Source organism: Diadema antillarum, unplaced genomic scaffold (genome assembly GCF_040938485.1).
Source record: "Diadema antillarum isolate AM-2024a unplaced genomic scaffold, OU_Dant_1.0 seq00000807_RagTag, whole genome shotgun sequence".
In the NCBI taxonomy this organism is placed as follows: domain Eukaryota; kingdom Metazoa; phylum Echinodermata; class Echinoidea; order Diadematoida; family Diadematidae; genus Diadema; species Diadema antillarum.
In genome coordinates this window covers 431,619-453,198 of record NW_027271688.1, presented here as the reverse complement: position 1 = coordinate 453,198, position 21,580 = coordinate 431,619, and the positions used below count along the sequence as shown (strand labels likewise).

Sequence of the window (21,580 nt, the reverse complement as noted above, 5' to 3'; positions counted from 1 at the left end):
CGTTTACATCCCTCCCCCCCCCCCCCCCCCCCCCCCCTCCCCATTTTATCAAAGTCCATGCTTGGGGTTATGTGTAGACATTTTACATGGCTTTGACTTTTGTGGAATCCCATATTCATTTTCAGGTACATGTATGATATTCAATTTTGTTAGTACCCATAGTTATCTCAAAACAAAGCTGAACAAAAAAAGAAAAGAAAAAGATTTTTGATTACTATGATAACTTATCAGAGTAATCAAAAATCTTTTTCTTTTTTTGTTTAGGTTTGTTTTGAGAGACATGGCAATTTACAGGAGGATAAAGAATGTGTGTCATGAAAGTAGGATTTTATGGTATCTCATATGCAAAGCTCGCAATGTACACACACACACAAAAAAAGAGTGTTATTTACACAGCTGTACCCTCATCATATTGAGTGGCGTTCGACACATACTAGTATTTGCTTGCAACGTGGTTCTGGCTGTCATTTTAATGACCATGAAATCCTTGCTTGTGTGATGCACTATGTTATTGGATGTATTGGCAGCATGCCCTACCACAGGCTGTTTGTCTGAAATTGGCAGAGTCAGTGAGACTAATTTATAGAGAATAGAGATTGTCAAGCAAAAATTTGGTACATGTTCAGTGAATGCATTCAAACTCGTTTAACGCGTTGAAGACTTGTCCTGAGTATACATTGTACTCGGGCAGATGTCTATGAAAAATGTGTGTTACAGCAAAATCAGCTCTTCCTCAATGGGTTAAGTGAACTTCCCTTAGATTAAACTTTTTTTTTTTTTCACCTGGTGAAGCTCAGCAATAATCTCAAGAGTCGCATGCATCAAAATTTAACGAGGTTTGATGGTATTATGCCCAAGAAAATAACAAAGGTAAATTCCACAGCACCGACGGAGGCTATGATTTTATTGAAGGTTTTGTGCTACGCAAATGAGCAAACAACTGGTTTCACAGTCCAGTTTTTCTTTCGCTACCCACATTCTTAGCCGATTTACTTCACCATTTCTTCAGATCATACACTGAGTGATTAAACCAAAGTGATGATGTCACAGTCTTTCGTTAAAGCTTGAGTTGGAACCAGGTGTGCACATAAACACTTGGGCCAGGTGACGTACGTTGTGTAGAACCTGTTTCTCCGGCAATAAATGGCTATGATATCACACTTGGGTAATCTTTGCTGTTCATTGTTGGGTTTGTGTATTCTACATTCTACCTTGTTGTCGTTGGTTTTTATTTTTTAACCCTAACTAGGCCGGGGGGGCCTCCGAGGCCCCCCCCTCGACGTTCCGCGCGATGTATCGCAATCGCAAAAAGCTATCACCGCGACGTTTCATGACTTTTTCTTTCGAGTCTCCGGCATCTTTTGACACCAAATTTGCGACGCCCGGGCGCGCGGATCCGAAGTTACGCATAAATATGTACATGCATGTCAGACCAAAAATTGCTCAAAAACGTTAATTCGTGTACAATTTCAATGCAAACTGTGCTTACTGGCAAATTTCATAAAAGCATGATTATTTGGGTGTTTTATTGATTAAAATCAATGAATAACATATTTTCTTGTTCGGAGCGATGTCGCGGACAAATTTCATCGAAAAAACAATGAAAAACATAAAGTCGAAAAAACAAAGAAATACATAAGAAATTCAAAAAACAATAAAATACTTAAGAATTTTTTCTGATATCACAATTTTTTTTATTACATTTGCTAAGGACACTAAAAAGAATATTTACACAAAAAATGTGCCTGTTTTGAGCTTATTTTTGTGATTTATACCAAATAGTCTGATTTTATGCATCATCATGCATAAATTAGCATAATTTAGCATAAATGATGATTTTTTTGAAAAATTAACTTCATGGTATTTTAGATTACATCATAAGCAGTGTGTGTGCCAATTTTCGTCGCAATCGCGCGGTCAACGGCCGAGATCTGGAGGGGGGGCCTGGGAGGCCCCCCCGGGCTCTATCAACTACCTACACATAGCCCGGCCTAGTTAGGGTTAAGTCACAGAGACTTTGAATGTCTTCATGTCTTCAATTCTCTAATGTAGGCAGATATCTCAGTACCCAGTCTTTGTCTAGCATTTGAAAGAATATAGTGTTTCTGTGTTGCTTATGACGGTACATGATCACGTGTTTTGTTTTTGTATTTTATTTGAAAACATTCATTGTCTTGTTGATTCATGTGATGCGTGTCTGATACATAAACTGTGCTTCCGTAAATTTTGTGCAGAATTGCAGTTTAGTCTACAAAGTTGTATGTATTTGAACAGGTAAATTAGATGGACTTTAAGAAGTTTATGAACAGTTTTACAAAAGCTCTAGCATGTTACATTTTGTCTTGGAATGAGTATAGGTAATGGTCTTTATGCTTTCTATGAATGTTTACATATCGCGTAAATGTAGAATTTTTGTATGAGTTTAGAAGTTGGTGGAAACATCATCGCATTTACAGTTGGTCACAGGTTGTGTAGACAATACTTTACTACTGTATTGTAAACTGCTTGTTTGTGTGTGTATTTCATTTACGTTTATGTCTACTTATCTGATAGCTCCATCACTGTTTGCTGATGAGAGATTTTTCATTCAGACCATTCTGCAATGCAAACTGTTTGTTACAGTCATGTGGTGATCCGTGTCTCTCAACTTTGAGGCATGAAATCACCAACGTGTTAAAAGCGAACAACACTGAGCAAAGCTCATGTTTTATTGCCAACATTGCAAATGAAATCCTTGAGTGAATGCTCTCTTCATTGATAATGTTTAGGTTGTATCTGCAATAGCTGTCATTTACTATGTTGACTTTGATTCTTTTTGTACATGTCTGTATTCACATTTTTTATGCGCAGGGGGAATAAATATAAAGAAATCGCTGAACTCTAAATGTAGTGGTGTATGTTTTGTCACTACACTACAAGTTATTGTCATATCTATCTATCTATCTATCTATCTATCTATCTATCTATATACATGTGAGTGTGTGTGTGTGTGTGTGTGTGTTGTGCTGTAATGTCTCAGGAATGGTAAACAACTTCAACTTCTCATTTACAAATTGACAATGTGTTTCCCGTATTGATATACAAACATGCATACATACACATCATATCCTTTTTGTAAACATCACAAAATTATATATGGAAATACTGTATGTATGTGTATATATGTATATATACATACATATATATAATTATATATATATATATAACTTACATATATATATATATATATATATATATATATATATATATATATATATATGTGTGTGTGTGTGGGTGTGCGTGTGTGCGTGTGTGTGTCTGTGTGTGTCAGTGTCTGTGAGATATATAAGGTGAAGTGGGCTTGGGCTCAGCCTCCTACGTTGTGGGTGCTACATTATTGTATCCCCCGAACAGAGTTCAGAGAATATATGGATTTGGCCTCGTTGCGCGTCCGCCGCAGAGATTTTCTTGTGAGCGCTCTACTGGCTGCAGTTCTTTTTAGATCATCTTGAAGTTTGGCAGGAAGGTGTATTATGGTAAGAGTAAAGACGAAGAAGCCTATTGTTTTTGGTGATGGCGCCCTAGCTTGTTCCGTCTTTATACATGAAAAGGTAAATTTAACAGGGTCTGCTTGTGTGTGCGACGCTGGCCTTGTTTCTTGACCGATTTTTTTTTTCAAATTTAGTATGTAAATATATGATAGTCAAATCTATACACCTATACCTAGTGATAATACTGCCCTCACTGTTCCACCTTTTACATGGTCAAAGGTCACCCGATCATGTCAAAATTTGCCAAAGTGCTTATTTATGCAATAATTTGATTGTCACTCAACAGATTTTATTCAGACTTGCTAGGGAGGTGTATGGGTGGTCATTCTAAAGGACACAACAGTCTGTGGTGACGGCGCCCTCAGTGTTCCGACTTGGATGCCATGTCACATGTCTTTTGTGCGCTGTATCAGCCACATTTTTATCAGATTTTCGTCAAATTTGGCAAAAAGGTGCATTATAGTGAAGTGAAGATGCCTATTGTTTTTGGTGGTGGCACCCTCGCTTGTTCCGTCTTTATACATGAATTGGTAAATTTAACTGGGTCTCTGCTTGTGTGTGCGACGCTGGCCTTGTTTCTTGACCGATTTTTTTTTTTTTTTTTCAAATTTGGTATGTAAATGTATCATAATCAAATCTATACACCTATATCTATATACCTATTGATAATGCTGCCCTCACTGTTCCACCTTTTACAGGGTCAAAGGTCACCCTGATCATGTCAAAATTGCTTATTTATGCAATAACTCGATTGTTACTGGATTTTACTCATATACAGACTTGCTAAGGAGGTGTATGGGTGGTCATTCTACATGATTCTACAGTTTGTGGTGATGGCGCCCTCAGTGTTCCGTATCATATTATATTTATTATATTCCGCCATATCCATATTATACAACATTCTGGCCTAAAAAGTAATCCAGATGGGGTATGGGAGACGGGTTCGGGGGATACATGTGCTCGAACGGGTCTCCTGTGCGAGTGCTCTAGTCTTTATGTATAGTGTGACGGAGGAATGACTGCTCGCAGACGTTGCAGTATGTTTACTAATAATTATAGCCTCTAATTCTCCCGAGCTTTCGACCGAGTTACCGGTCTTTTTCAAGGGCTTGATGTAAACACAAAAGCAAAAAAGCAACCAATTTGCATAGAATATACATTTGAACAGAATAAGGCAAAAACAAGGCAAAAGGCATTAAAAGGTAACCAGTGTGGTTCCACTTATGTTGGTTTATGTATTCCAAAATGATTTCATTGCAATCATTACCGCTGTTATTGCTTCCAAATACTTATACTGCTACTTACTACTACTGTTCCATTATTTTCACTGCCAGTGTATGTCATAATACTGCAGCTCCGTTGTAGTGGATGTCATGTTGCTGTCTATATCCCGTTTGATTTTCTTTTCCCTTTTTATGCCTAAGCCTCGAATAGTAGAGCAGATAAGCCCTCAAAATCACGAGAATTGTGCAAAATTTGACTAAAGCATGAAACTTTCACCAGTGTTAGTACAGGCGCGCCGGAAGCAGTTTTGGATTGGGGGGGCAAACATTGGAGGGGGCTCAAGATTAGACCATGCATATGTTACACAATATACACATACACACACACACACACACACGCACACGCACACACATCTATTATATATATATATATATATATATATATATGTAAAGTGGCGTACGGTTTGTCGAAACATGGGGGGAACCATAAAGTAATTTTGACGGTCTGTATGCTTGTGCGTGTGTGCGTGAGCAATAATGGGACTACAATACATTACGGAATGTGATACATTCAACAACGCAGTCATTGAGGAACATTGTAAGTTTTCCTCACATGGATTGTGGAATGACGGTGTGAAACAATCGACAAATTATATACTGTCAGCAACATAAGGTGAATGGCATAACAATAAAATGCGAGCGAGCGAATCGAGCGAGCTTGAAAATTTTGATATTCTACAGTTCCAAAACTGGAGTTTTAATTGTAGCTATATATTTCGCTTAGGAAATAAATGAGGGCGCATCGGGCGCAACTGCTGGCAATTATTGGCAGCAACATTAGGAGAATGGCATAACGATTCAATGCGAGCGAGCGAAGCGAGCAAGCTTGAAAATTTTGACATTTTACAGTCCAAAAACTGGGGTTTGTAGCTATATCTTTCACTTTGGAAATTAATGGGGCGGCGCATCGGGCGCAACTGCTGGCAATTACTGGCAGCAACATTACGAGAATGGCATAACGATTCAATGCGAGCGAGCAAAGCGAGCGAGCTTGAGAATTTTGACATTTTACAGTCCCAAAACTCCCGTTTGTAGCTATATCTTTCGCTTTGGAAATTAAGGGGGGGGGGGCATCGGGCGCAACTGCTGGCAATTATTGGCAGCAACGTTAGGAGAGTGTCATAACGATTCAATGCGAGCGAGCGAAGCGAGCGAGCTTGAAAATTTTGACATGTTACAGTCCCAAAACTCCCGTTTGTAGCTATATCTTTCGCTTTGGAAATTAAGGGGGGGGGGGAATCGGGCGCAACTGCTGGCAATTACTGGCAGCAACATTAGGAGAGTGGCATAACGATTCAATGCGAGCGAGCGAAGCGAGCGAGCTTAAAAATTTTGACATTTTACAGTCCCCAAACTCCCGTTTGTAGCTATATTTATCTTTCGCTTTGGAAATTAAGGGGGGGGGGCATCGGGCGCAACTGCTGGCAATTATTGGCAGCAACGTTAGGAGAGTGTCATAACGATTCAATGCGAGCGAGCGAAGCGAGCGAGCTTGAAAATTTTGACATGTTACAGTCCCAAAACTCCCGTTTGTAGCTATATCTTTCGCTTTGGAAATTAAGGGGGGGGGGAATCGGGCGCAACTGCTGGCAATTACTGGCAGCAACGTTAGGAGAGTGGCATAACGATTCAATGCGAGCGAGCTTGAAAATTTTGACATGTTACAGTCCCAAAACTCCCGTTTGTAGCTATATCTTTCGCTTTGGAAATTAAGGGGGGGGGGGGAATCGGGCGCAACTGCTGGCAATTACTGGCAGCAACGTTAGGAGAGTGGCATAACGATTCAATGCGAGCGAGGGAAGCGAGCGAGCTTGAAAATTTTGACATGTTACAGTCCAAAAACTCCCGTTTGTAACTATACCTTTCGCTTTGGAAATTAAGGGGGGGGGGGCATCGGGCGCAACTGCTGGCAATTACTGGCAGCAACATTAGGAGAGTGGCATAACGATTCAATGCGAGCGAGCGAAGCGAGCGAGCTTAAAAATTTTGACATTCTAGAGTCCAACAACTGTCGTCGTAGCTATGTTTTTCGCTTTAGAAATTAAGGGGGAGGCGCACCGGGCTCAACTGCTGGATGCGAGCGAGCGAAGCGAGCGAGCTTGAAAATTTTGACATTTTACAGTCCAAAAACTGCCGTTTGTAGCCATATTTTTTTCCTTTTATTCATTTATATACATATTTATTTTATTTTATTTGTTTATTCATTTATCTTTACTATTATTATTATTATTTTTTTTTTTTTTTTGGGGGGGGCTTTTTGGGGGGGCAAAAATGCGTTTTGCCCCCCCACTTTTTGGATTGGGGGGGGCGGCCGCCCCCCCTGCCCCCCCACTTCCGGCGCCTATGGTTAGTACATACCATTAGATTTATTTTAAGATCGGGAGGTAAGTCTGACTTGACCTCTGATGACCTCCAGAGGTCAATGAACTTTAGATACCAGAATATTGATGTTTGGAGACATTTGTGAATGATACATGTGGTTATGATGCACTAAACATGCATTTATACTACAGAGAAATCATTTTCAGATTCAACAGAGCACTGACAGGTTTTTAACTTTGACCTCTGATGACCTCCAGAGGTCAATGAGCTTTAAATATCAGAATATCGATGTTTTGAGACATTTGTGAATGATATATGTGGTTATGATGCACTAAACATGCATCTATACTTAATGGAAACCATTTTCTGATTCCACAAAGCATTGAAAGGTGTTTACCTTTGACCTCTGATGACCTTTAGAGGTCAATGACCTCAAAATATCATAATATTGATCTGTGATGTCATTGGTTAATGGTAAACATTGTTAAGATGTACAAAACAAGCATATCTGTTTTACAATGAAATTGTCTTCATATTGTAAAGAGCAGACAGGTTTCTACCTTTGACCTCTAATGACCTTGAGAGGTCAATGACCTCAGAATATCATAATATTGAACTATGACATCATTGGTGGGTGATAAACATGGTAAAAATGTACAAAACAAGCATATCTGTTTTACAATGACATTGTCTTTATATTCCAAGGCACACAGACGAGTTTCTGCCTTTGACCTCTGATGATCTCGAGAGGTCAATGACCTCAAAATATCAGAATAGTTTGGCATCATTAATGGTAAACATGATGATGTTCTAGAATGCACTCCTAGGCGATACTTATTTACGAGCCATTACCTTTCGCCTATGAAAATCACACAAGGTCAAAGACCTCTAATGAAATGTGAGGATAATGATATTGATATTACGATAGTTAATAGTAAATTGTTTATAATGTAGGGCTTACAATCCATGCATTTCTGTTACCAAAAAAAGTGGCTACTCATTCCGCTGAACTTTCAGGTAATTATCTAAGCCGGGTATGTGCACAGATCAAGGGGTGTCGATCTGTTTTCATGTGGGGATGGGGGACTTGGAAAATATGTGTAAGCATAAGTCCATGGTGCAAAGAAGTGGAGCAGAGGGAGAGGTGGAGGGTTGGATTTTTGCAGTTTTAGACCTGAAATCAGTGATTTAGCGCAGCTCTTGTTTAACGTGTGCGTCATCACTTATATGGAAGTTGATGGGGTGTCGGCGCATCTCACCCAACCCCCCCCCCTCCGTTTTTGAATTCTTAATCTGATGCATATGTTTTGGGGAACATTTGGAAAATTATGGATTGCCAAAGTGTACCAAGTCTATATGGATGGGAACCCAGTAAGGGCAGCGTTGGTGAGGGTAGGGTGTTCCACTCCCATTCGAGAGAGCTCTGGTATTTTGAGAAATGAGATTCAACGATCTGGCACACATGCCCTTTTGAAGGAATATCTCGAAATTTGTATCAGAAAGGTGTAGTAAGTCAGCCATCTATGGAGGGAGACCAATCGACAGAAGGATGTGGGTGGAGGCATCCCCTCCCTCATTATGGAGCTTTTGCATTCTTTTGTTTGCAATTCAATGATCTCTCGCCACTCTTGGTTGAACTACCATTTTGGAAAAAAAAAATGTTCATCCCCAAATGTGTAGCCATAATCAATGCATGGAGGGGAGGTTGGTATAGCGAGAGGAGGGTATGAAAGGGGCTGTCCCCCAATCCGTCCCATGCGAGGGAGCTTTTGCATTAAGAAATTAAAAAAATAATAATCTTGTATACACATTTATGATGGAATATTTGGGAAATTATCAGTGAAAGGAGTGTACTGAATCTAAGGGTAGAAACCGAGGAGGGAAGGGTTAATTGAAAGATACCCTACCCCCTCCAATAAGAGGGATTTTCTTCAATTTGTTGGAACTGAAATTAAAGATCTAGTACATACTTTTTGATGATATAGAAACAAAATGGTTAATCTCAAAAGCACTAAGTGTATATCGAAGGGGACCTAGCGGAAGACAGTGTAGGGGAGGGGGTATGAAAAGGAAATTTTGCCTTTTAATTTGGTGCATACTATAGGTGAAATGTTAAGACAATTTATTTTCTGTCAAAAAAAGTGAAAAAAAAATCCACATCTCAGGAAATACTTGGAGGCAAAGTTGTATGTCCCCACCACTCCCCCTCCCATATTTTCTCGGGAGGCGGGGCAAATGCCTCTCACCCTCTAAGATGAACACTCGTGCATATATAAGAAAGCCTTTTCATCTTTACAATTCAAATTAAAATATCTCTTTCTTTCATAGAACTAGGGACATTATCAATCAACAAGTACGTTATATCTGTGGAAGGAACCAAGCAGAGGGAAGGAGTATATTGGAAGGAGATATCCCCTCTCATAGAAGGGAGATTTTGCATTTCAGAATTAAATTTCAACCATCTGATGCACACTTAAAGTGAAAAACTTGGGTAGTTTTCTGTCTAAAAAAAGCCCCCCAAAAAATCAACAAAACAAAACAAAACAAATTCCACATCCCACAATTTATTGGGGTTGGGGTTAACTATCCCTGCCACCACCCCACTCTTCCAAACTGATGTCCCGGTATGTGCATGTGTTTTATTCCACTTGTTGAAAAGAAGAGAGAAAATTGTAAGAAACAATATTGTTCAGCGGTCGCTATCCCTGTTTATCAATAAGGTGATTTCCTTCACCTGTATACCTTAAGATGATGTAGGCCTGGTATTTGCTTTGCACATTATTACATCTATTTTTTTTTTGTATTCTCGTTTATATTTTGATGTGAAAGTTGTTTACTCTTGCATGATTATATTTGTACACGTAGAAAAAAAATAATCAAAGACTGAAAATGAAACTGATACATTACTTAATGATTGACATGATGCACATATTGTGTATTTCTTTAGCAATAAAAGTGAGCAACTCAAAATGTGTGTACTCATTTCACATGAACATTAGCTATTATCCTCTGACCTCTGGAAGATATTGAAAGATATGCATCGAAATGTAAGTATATTGATGTCTGGTCTCACTGGTTTGTAATGGCCAGCTCTTTATGAAATAATATACCGAAAAATGCATTCTGTGTGTGTGTGTGCGTGTCCAAAATTGTATGCAGAGTATTCCACACACTGTTCAATTTTGACTTCCATCTAGGACAATGAGAGGTTTTTTTTTTTCTCAACTACATTGTAATATCAAAATCTATTGAAAAAACACGGTGGTGGCTGGGTCTAACACATTATCATTCTTTTGTGTTGGAGATCCATGCCGGATAGCCAAAACAAACATTAAAAAAAAAGATATCTCAGACCTAATTTTTATAACAGAGCATTATATCCTCATAGACCTAACCAACCCTCTATGCCCAGATAATGTACACCACCCTAAGGACTTACTCGGAGCTTTAGAATATCCTTTGCCAACAGAGACATCTCAACCTTTGCAGTGCCGACTAAGATCTACCATGGAACTGATTGGTACTGGCTCTACATCATTGACAGCAGATCTCTTTTCCTCTTCTCTTTCTTCTACTTCTTCTTCTTCTTCTTCTTCTTCACTATACTGTGTAATCTTGTAATATTTTGCCGTGGAGCCTTTTCTTAATTGGTTAAAAAGGGTCTCCAAAGAGCTATAGGCAGCAAGTGAACTTTCATTGTCCTGAGAGGTCGAAGTTGGATATAATGCACAGGGTAATGACCAATATTCCATGGATTGACAAGATTGTTCTATTATAGCATAATGCTAATAGCATAATGCATGATTGTACAGTGTACATCGGGTATAAGTTGACCATTGACTATACAGAAAATATCAATATTCTGATATTTTGAGGTCATTGACCTGTCACCTTCCTCAGAGTTCAAAGGTAGAGATACATGAGTAATTTCTCTTGCTCTGTGGAATAGCAAAACAGTTCAATTGTAATACAAATGAATATGACATCTTAAAGGGATCGTACAGTTTTGGTTGAGACCTAATTTCAGGTTTCTAACATTTTTTTTTTTGTGAGATAATGAGAAACCTCTTATGAAGTATGAACGAGCATGTAATTCTATGAGAAAGTCAACGTTTATTTGATGAAAATTGGTTTTGAAATGGCTGAGATATCCAAAAAAGAGCGATTCTAATAAAGTGTGGGACCCACACTTTATTACGATCGCTTTGTTTTACTTTGTTTTTGGATGTTTCATTCATTCCACACCCGATTTTCGTCAAATAAACTTTGAATTCCTCTTAAAATGGTATGCATTGTACTATATCAAGTATTTTCTTGGTATCTCGCAAAAAGTTAAAAGCCCAATTCTCATCTCCACCAATACTGTACTATCCCTTTAAAGGGATCGTACAGTTTTGGTTGAGACCTAATTTCAGGTTTCTAGCATTTTTTGGCGAGATAATGAGAAACCTCTTATGAAATATGAAAGAGCATGTAATTCCATGAGAAAGTCAACGTTTATTTGATGAAAATTGGTTTTGAAATGGCTGAGATATCCAAAAAAGAGCGATTCTAATAAAGTGTGGGATCCACACTTTATTACGATCGCTTTGTTTTACTTTGTTTTTGGATGTTTCACTCATTCCACACCCTATTTTCGTCAAATAAACTTTGAATTCCTCTTAAAATGGTATGCATTGTACTATATCAAGTATTTTCTTGGTATCTCGCAAAAAGTTAAAAGCCCAATTCTCATCTCCACCAATACTGTACTATCCCTTTCAACCAATTGCACCAAATATCAATGTTCTGATATTTTGAGGTCAATGACCTCATCATAGGTCATCTTAGGTCATCAGAGGTCAAAGGTAGAAACCTGACTTGAAAGGCTCTGTGGAACATTGAGGCAATTCCACTTTCAAAAATTAGATTTAGTACATGTATAATTATCGTGTTTCAGTTACAAGTGACTCATTAAAATATTAATTTTCTGACATTTTGAGGTCATTGACCTCTGGAGGTCATCAGATGTCAAAGGTAGAAACCTGTGTAGGCTCTGTTGAACATGAAAACAATTTCACTGTGACAAAAATTAAGTTTTAGTACATCATTACTGTGTTTATCATTAACCAATGACACAAAATATCAATTTTCTTTCATTTTGAGGTCATTTTGAGGTCATTGACCTCTGGAGGTCATCAGAGGTCAATTCAGACTTACCTCCCGATCTTAAAATTAATCTTATAGCATGTACTAACAATGGTGAAAGTTTCATGCTTTAGTCAAATTTTGCACAATTCTTCGGCTTATCTGCTCTACTAGAAGTGGTGCCGGAGGCATTATGTTTTCGGGTTGTCCGTCCATCCGTCTGTCCGTCCGTATTTTGTGGACAGTGTAACTAAAAAAAACATTTGAGGTATCCTAATGAGACTTGGTATGTATAAAAACATGCATGAGTGGATGAAGTTGTGCCTATCAACTTTTTGGTGCACATGCTCAAGGTCAAAGGTCAAAGGTCAAGGTCAAATGCTCAAAATTTCACTAATTCCCTTATACCTATGCAATGACTGAAGGTATTTTCTTCAAACTTAGTGTATACATGTATTACCCAATAGAGATTCAGCTGGGATTTTTTTTTTTTTGGGGGGGGGGGGGCCAAAAAGGTCAAAGGTCAAAAGGTCAAATATCAAGTGAATGTGCTGAATATCTCTTTTTCCTCCATATTTCGGAAGTGGCCTAAGGTATCGTGAAACTTAGTACATATATTTATGCATGTCTGCTAGACAGTGATTCTCTTAGGAAATTTAGGGTTATTGGGTCAAAGGTCAAAGGCCAGGTTAAAATGCTAACAATCTACTATCTAAAATATGAATATGAATATTAAGTTGCGATCTTAACAAATTTTCATTTGTAGAGGGAGACAAACTGAAGAAACTCAAACCTGAGCCTTTACCCCTCTGAATAATATCTTTCTTTCATTTATCATATGCCTTGTCCGCCTTGGACTACTTAACATATCAATGTCGGAATCTCGGAGCTTGGGTATTTGTTCCATGTTCATCGTGTCACGGCAACCAGGGACAGCCTGGTGGTAGTGTCGCTGCCCGGAAAGCAGTAGATGACAGGTTCGAGTCCCACTGGTTCCTTTTTTCCGACATGTTTGTTAATTTACAGATCAGCAGTTGCGATCTTAACAAATTTTCATTTGCAGAGGAAGACAAACTGAAGAAACTCAAACCTGAGCCTTCACCCCTCTGAATAATATCTTTCTTTCATTTATCATATGCCTTGTCCGCCTTGGACTACTTAACATAACAATGTCGGAATCTCGGAGCTTGGGTATTTGTTCCATGTTCATCGTGTCACTGCCTGCAACCAGGGACTGCCGGCAACCAGGGACAGCCTGGTGGTAGTTTCGCTGCCCGGAAAGCAGTAGATGACAGGTTCGAGTCCCACTGGTTCCTTTTTTCCGACATGTTTGTTAATTTACAGATCAGCAGTTGCGATCTTAACAAATTTTCATTTGTAGAGGGAGACAAACTGAAGAAACTCGAACCTGAGCCTTCACCCCTCTGAATAATATCTTTCTTTCAAACTTTTTTCCCCATACCTTGACAATAACTAAGTGCATTAACTTATAAAAGGGTCAAAAGTCAAGTAAAAGTCCTCAAATCCCCAAATACATACTTTTATAGAAAATATGGCCCACCATCCAATTAAACCTGGTTCAAGGAAAGTAAACATTCAAAGTATTTGTGACAAACCTGTCATTTTAATATTTTGCCAATTATGTGAAACTGTCATCACACATTGTCTAGATGTAAGTATAGACCTATTAGGAGAATCATGCTTTGTGGCGGAAGCATACCAGTCGCCATATCAACACTTCTAGTTTTATTTTGCTTTGTTTTTGCCTTATTGTGTTCAAAATGTAAGCAAATTGGTTGCTTTTCTACTTTTGTGTTTACGTCCCAAGCCTAGCTTGAAAAAGACCTTTAACGTGGTCGAAAGCTCTTGATAATTAAGGCTATTAGTGAACATACTGCAACGTCTGCAAGCAGTCATTCCGCCATCACACCTAGTACATTATGCTGTATATATACATATATATACACACATAGATAATATACACTATATACAAACATAATACTTACACATAGAAAGAGATAGATAGATAGATAGATAGAGAGAGACAGAGAGAAAGAGGTTGAGGGTTTTGATTCTGTTGAAACCTTGCTTTTTATCTCAAATACTTTTCATGATATATGGTACTATGATGTCTTTGAAAACACATTGATGAATTAATGGATTAGTTGAAAGTGGCATTTGTAATATTTAGTGTCCTCTATTTTAGTATCATTTATTTATTCATTTATTTATTTATTCATTTATCCATCTATCTATTCATTTATTCATTCATTCATTTATTCATTTATTTATCTATCAATCTGCCTATCTATTTCTTTTTGAGGGAGTCAGTGGGTGTTAGGGAAAGGTTTGATTTGTATATACTCATTATATAGGGCATACAGTATGTGAGCATTCTCCGTAATTAATCTAAATTTAATTTAGCTTTACCACCTCAAAAAGAGAGTTCATTTAGAGAGGACCTTATTCAGATTCACGATGAAACAAATTGAGTAATACAGAAATGAATGATATTACAAAAGGATGTAAATTTCCATCAGATCCATAAAGTCTCACTGAGGGTTTCAAGCCTTTCATAAAAACAGTGAAACAAAACACACACTGACATTTTTTTTTCTGAAAATTCTCATAAATTATGTAAAAGTTTTGACATTGCGAGGTGATTCCCTGGCCCAAAAGAGGTTGTTATAATAAGAGCCCATACTGTAGGCCCTACAGATAGATCGGAGGTGTCTCGAGACCCTGTAAGCTTACAGGGCCAGGGCCTTTGACAAAGACTATTAACAGTAAACATAGACAACAACAACAACAACATCAACTGTCCATGCATGCGCCTGGGTTATGTTCTCCTTTTCAGTGAGAAAGATTGACCGAAATGGCGTCTAAGCTGACTGTTGTGCTGTCTGGTGTGCTTGGAATGTTCTTCCTGTATGCAGGTATCTGCAAATTATACCCAAACTTAGATCAGGATCTCCACTTGTCCATGGTAAGCTGCAGTAGAAAATCCGGATTGATGAAAAGTCGAAGGTCTTACTCAGTCCCACGTGCTCTCATTCGTGCTGTGCTTCCATCTCTATATCTACATTGTAACGCTTGTTTGTTCTCGTGATAGATCTAGTGCCTAGTAAAGTCGGGCTAAACCATGTAAATTTACCTCCCATGATTTATGTAACAATGCAAATAGCAATTGAATTAATGCCAATGTAATTTATGTGCAATGCTAATGGTTAATGGTCAGCTCAGCCGGCGTGGCCCCGCCCCCGAGCTAAAACCTAAAATTTGTTTTCAACTCGGATTTTGTAGCGAGTAGAGACAGATCTTCTCGTAGATGTTTGCTATGCAAAATTAACGTCATTAGTGTCAAGTAAATTTTCAACCAAAAACAAAACAAAACAAACAAACAAACAAACGCATTTCAGCTGGCCAATACTACGACTAGCTAGCTAGTAGTAAAGTTTAGTAAACTTAAAATTACCTGTAAAGTAAAACTGTAGAACTAGCCCGACCAGTGCCAGTGGGCTGTGTATAGTTAAATTTACCGGGTACTGACTTATACTGTAACATAGAACATCACCTATAAATTTACTGTGACCTAGACCTCCTACATATGCCTAGTATACTTTTAATTGATATTGCGTACCGGTACAAATTTTACTAATTAGGCCTTATCCGAAAAATTCCTTTTTTTTTCCTTGCACAGCACAGGTCTTGCAGCTGCCTTCCAAAATACAGCGTCATTCAATATAATCAACTACATGTCAGGAGTACAATTTTACTATCTATCTCTTTCCCTGAATAGTTTAACTCAACTTGATAAGGCCAAGTAAAAAAAAGAAAGTAGTTTCTCGTCCGGGTTTTTTGAGCAAGGCGATGAGGGAGGTCCTTACTATTTGATATCTTACTATTTTTTCGAGGATTGTCAAAATGAAAGTAATATGTGTTTATATGTGTGATATAAACCACTTATCATTTGAGTGATGCACAATTTAATACCAAATCTGCGTATATTGCTGTTTATGCATGACAAGTATACCAATTTAACTACACTGTGACTGTATTCATTCAGTCATATCAATGGTATGGAATTTAAACATAAAATATACACATTTATGCATCACTTGTTGAACCTATTCGAATCCAACCATTATCTCTGGAAATGCATAGCATTATTTTTGCCTTTCAACACAAAACAAACTTACTGAGTGAGATCTTTTCTCATATGAAAACTTACAGCTGTATTCGCTCAAGAATTTAAAATGCCGCAGACAGTACTACCAATTGTCAACCCTGTGAAACAACCACCTGATTTCCTTTTTACTGAAAGACAGAATACGAACCAGTTGAATACTATTATATTCACTATTTAAAGCCGTTAGCTGTGCACAGGTGCGCTTGAGATCGGTTCTCTCCATCACTCCACGATTTTTTTTTCCAGCTCCAGAACGCATGCTATGCTGGCTGGCTGGTCTTCTCTCCTACAGGGAAACCCCGTTATAACGAGTTCGGTTATAACGAGGAACCGCTTATAACGAGGTGATCGCGTCGGTCCCGTTTTCCTTTGCGTGTAATGGCAGAACGAATCGGTTATAACGAGATTCCGGTTATAACGAGGACAATTTCGGTAAATCATGATAAAGAAAAACATAAGCAATTTGATCGGATATAACGAGGTTCCATTTCTTGACCAAATTGCCGCTTTCAAACACGCGACAAATGAAACATTGGAAACCGAAATCTCGCTATCCACGTCTTTTCCCGTTTTGCAGAGAACCGTTCCTTCCATGTTTTCTTCTTAATCACGCGATAAGACACAGGAACACCTTCCGATGTTCCTACTAATTATTAAACATAATCATTCGGTTTTCTTTTTCGCGAGAAACGCGTGCGTGATATGAGGTCAGACCACAGCGCAACGAGAAAAAAATAGATAACGCATTCAAAAACTTTTCATGTAGCTACAATAAAATTTGACCAAAAATGGACAATTGGAATGCGTGTGCAACTCATCATTATATCCTTTCCAATTTTAGTTCCGACTTCCAGTTCTTTTGCTGGTTTTGAGCAAATATGAGTTTGGATGATTAAAGCCGAAATAATAAAATCATCGCCCCGATCCCGCCGAGTGACAGTAGCGTTAAAATAGTTGAGTAACGCATGTTAACCTATACTTAATCGGTGTTCAGAAAAAGAAGCAAACGCATTTATTAGTTTGAACAGATCTGGATTTGTTCATTATCATTTAACATTAATGATAATTTAAATATTGAGTGTGTATGATCAAAGCAGAAATAGTTAAATCATCGCGATCCTGCCAGGTGACAGTAGAGTAAAAATAGTTGAATAACGCATGTTAACCTACTTAATCGGTGCTCGGAAAAAGAAACAAACGCATGTATTAGTTTGAATAGATCTGGATGTGTTCATTATTCACTTAACGAATGATAATTTAAATATGAGTGTGTATGATTAAAGCCGAAATAATGAATGATATCATCGCGATCTCGCCGGGTGACAGTATCGTAAAAATTGTTGAATAACGCATGTTAACCTACTTAATCGGTGCTCGGAAATAGAAACAAACGCATTCAACAGTTCAAGAACGGATGTACAAAACGCGAAGAGATTTTCGGAAGAAAATAAAGAACGCATTTTTAATCCCTTCGAGCGCAACGATCATACATTGTATAAAATTACAGCCAAATGATTCATGAAATTATCGAATTCCCGCTGGGTACCAACAGCGTAAAATACCTCGCAAGTTAGCGGTAAACAACGCACGTAGTTACTCTGAAATCATCGCGATCTCGCCAGGTGACAGTAGCGTAAAAAAAGTTGAATGACGCATGTTAACCTAAATCAGAAAAAGAAACAAACGCATTTATTAGTTTGAATAGATCTGGTACAGATTTGCGTAAACAGGATAACAACCTCCCACATTCAATCCTGTCACATATTTTCAAGAACGGTCGTACAAAACGCGAAGAGATTTTCGGAAGAAAATAAAGAACGCATTTTCAATCCATTTGGGCGCAACGGTCATACATTGTACATGTGTACAAGATTACAGCCTAAATGATTCATGAAATCATCGCATGCATTCCCGGTGGGCACCAACAGCGTAAAAATACCTAGCAAGTTACGGTAAACAAGGCCTGTATGTTACTCTACAGTATATATTTGCCCCCATATTTGCGCTGGTGTTTAGAAAAAGCTTAACAAACAAGAATTACAATAAAGAATTCACTTATCATTTCAGCCTCTATTTCTTCGTCTAATTCACAAATAATATCCCTTTATTCTCTCAATAATAACGCTCAATAATTGTGTAATAACAACGCAAAGGATATGTTTAAGTTTCATTGATGGGTATATGACGTCATGCTTATGTTTTTCTTTGTTTTTAATGAGTATGGTTATAACGAGGTACCGGTTATAACGAGGTAATATCGCCGGTCCCACGGATCTCGTTATAACGGGGTTTGTGGTTACATTGCGCAATCAATCTAGCAGCACATGAAGCGGGCAACAGCACGAGAGAAATAATGTACAGAAGGTGCTCAACGTCCTGTCTACATCACGACGTACCGAGTGGCTAGTGCGCTGTACATCACAACAGCCCAGGCCCGCCCCCATCCAACTACAATTCAACTGCTTTGAGGGTCATTCCTTCTTGCCGAGCTCGCAGTGTGAAATGCATGCGTTATTACATACGTACTACTGAAGCTACAGCAGTACTACAGCTAAGTAGAGGACGCAAGGCATAATTAGAAATAAGACATCACGATTGGTAGGTGAATTGTTGATTTTTTTTTTCGGCGGCCGAAAAAATAGTAAATATCAAAAAAGTCGATGCGGCAACTGAAAATCGATGCGGGCGGGGAGCGGGCTGGGACGAAAATTATGAATTTCTTGGTATTTTCAGCGCCATTTTGAAAATAGTAAATAGTAAAAAAATCGATGCGGCGGCCAAAATCGATGCGCGCGAGGACGAGAAACTGGTTTCTTTTTTTACTTGGCCTAATTGAACACTGAAGAAGATTTGATCTGTGTTGGCCCTATGACGGTATTTGTGTAGCTAGCAGCTTAGTAGTTTGTAAGACAAAATACTAATAGTCAATCGATGGATGCAGATATGGCTGCTGCTTGTTGTTTGTGCTGATGCTGTGACTGCATCAAGTGTGAAGGTGGTGACTTGCGGGTGCGTGTGCGCTTAATGTCATTTGTTGACAACTAAACCAGCACTAGCACTTTATTATAGTACCATGGTATTAGTAGCAGTCTAGTAGCAGACGGTCTACTCGCTACTTTACACTTACAGTTGCACAGCGCAGAACCGAGTACCAAGCGCCATTATAATTGTTAACTATACACAGCCCTGAGTGTCACTAATGTACAGCAGCAAGCTGCACACATACGGTGTGTGGTCGGGCTGCATCATTGTTGACTTTTTACAAATTATACCATGATGGTTTGAATAGTGCCCAGGCAAGGATAGGTGCTAAATTAATGTGATGGTCTGGGGCCATGTACCCATAAGAAAATATCTGTGTTGTCTCATTCATATATTCATTGTCTACTGAAGGAAAAGGGAGCATGCATGCTGTATGGAGGGTTCAGGAATTGCAGCATTCTGGACTGTATTGCCATGTACAATTTTTAAAAAACAAACAAACAAAAGAAATAAAAAGACAAAAATGGGAGTGGGGGTGGGGCTTGTGTGCCCCCCCCCCCCCCTTTAATTTTGTAAAGGCGCCTCGCCTTTACGGAATTCCTGGAGGGGTTTTTTGTAGGGACAGAAATGGCAATGCCACTCAAAATACAAAGTGGCCATAGACTTCAGTGAATCTCAAGAGAGGTGACTACAGGTAATTAAGCCGCTATAAAAGCTTTGGTAAAATTTAAAACTCAGTTGTCTCCTTTTCTGCGTTTTTCTCTGTGCCTTCCAGAAAAAGCATTTTGTGAACTATGCAAGGGTTGCACCGCTCCGAACTCAGTTCAACGTCCGTTTCAAGGCTAGCCAATATCGCTCAGGAATCGGTAGCTTGGAGATTGTTGGAGGCTTCGGATTGCTGTTCATGACAGGGCCCTCAGCCAGGTGCGTGGGCTTCGCCATGCTGATATTCGCAGAACTCTTCATGATTCACTCGTATATAGCACTGGGTGATCCCCTGCAAAAGTATGTTCGCCTGGTCGCCGCTGCTGTGCTCTTGGTCGTCCAGCTCTGCTTTGAGAGATGGTTTTCTGAGGGTGAGGAAAATGGGGATATGTCTGTGCCGAGCGACAGGGAAAAAAAAACAGCGCCCTCCCGACACAGGAGTCGTGAGAAAGCCAAGCAAGAGAGCAAGAAAGATAGCTAAGACATTGACTGCTAAATAAATACCCCCTTGTCTGGAGTTTAATGCCATTACAGAATACCATCAATCTAATATGATGCAAGCAAAATAAACTCAGAGGCCCGAATTCACAAAGGTAGTTTAAACTAGGTTTACAGACCATGGTACAATAAGCCTGAAATAGGTGTATATTTGACATACGTGTATCAATGTGTGTTTGTTTCTAGACGTCTGTTGGCGTACACAGTCAATCAATCGTATTTACGCAGAAGAAATTTGCATAAACTATCACAAAGGCATTTGTAATGCCTTTGTGAATTCGGGCCAAAGTGTATTTTGCAGAAAAGAGTGTGGAATTGCAGCAATGTTGGGTTCAATGCATACAGCATGAAACATATGTGCCCACATTGTTTACTTTCTGTGCAATCACTTCAGAACATCGTGATTTCCATGCCCCACAACAGGTCTATCAGAAAGAGGTGTGGTCACACAAAATGCAGTGTCTCTGTGAGATACCTACAGATTATTCCCTTTTTTTTCCTCAAAAACTTTGCTAAAAAATAGAGCAACATACGTGACAAACTTTTATATCTTCATTTACTTCATACATGTGCTTCAGAATGAAGAAAAGGGGAATCTTGCTAAATCCATTCTTGTAATCTCTAAACTTTTTTTGAATTTCTAAAAAAAAAAAAATGTAATCCTGAAATGCCATTTTGTCAACATCTGGTACATGTATGTTAGATTTTATCCGTGCACTGCTTTCTGTCAATATCCAATCATATTTTCCTATTATCCTTTGTGAATACAATGTAAGTACTTAATGTATCTCTTGCTTGGTGTGGATCAAGTATATCATACAAAAGCTGAGCCGTGAAAATTTGAAATGTACATGTTTTCTTTCTCTTTTCTCCTGAATTTCACACATTTTTTTCTTACAAAGTCATATAGAAAATTCCACTACCCTCAGGATGTTCTGTTGTAG

General features: G+C 38.6%; 1 protein-coding gene across 1 annotated transcript; it reads left to right on the top strand.

Moving 5' to 3' along the window:
* Positions 1-15,081: 15,081 nt before the first annotated feature.
* Positions 15,082-21,166, top strand: LOC139739561 (novel acetylcholine receptor chaperone-like). The gene is made up of 2 exons (XM_071650165.1): positions 15,082-15,248; positions 20,209-21,166. Exons 1-2 carry the CDS (start codon positions 15,138-15,140, stop codon positions 20,617-20,619), a joined length of 522 nt encoding a protein of 173 aa, XP_071506266.1. The 5' UTR covers positions 15,082-15,137; the 3' UTR covers positions 20,620-21,166.
* The last annotated feature ends 414 nt before the right edge of the window (positions 21,167-21,580 follow it).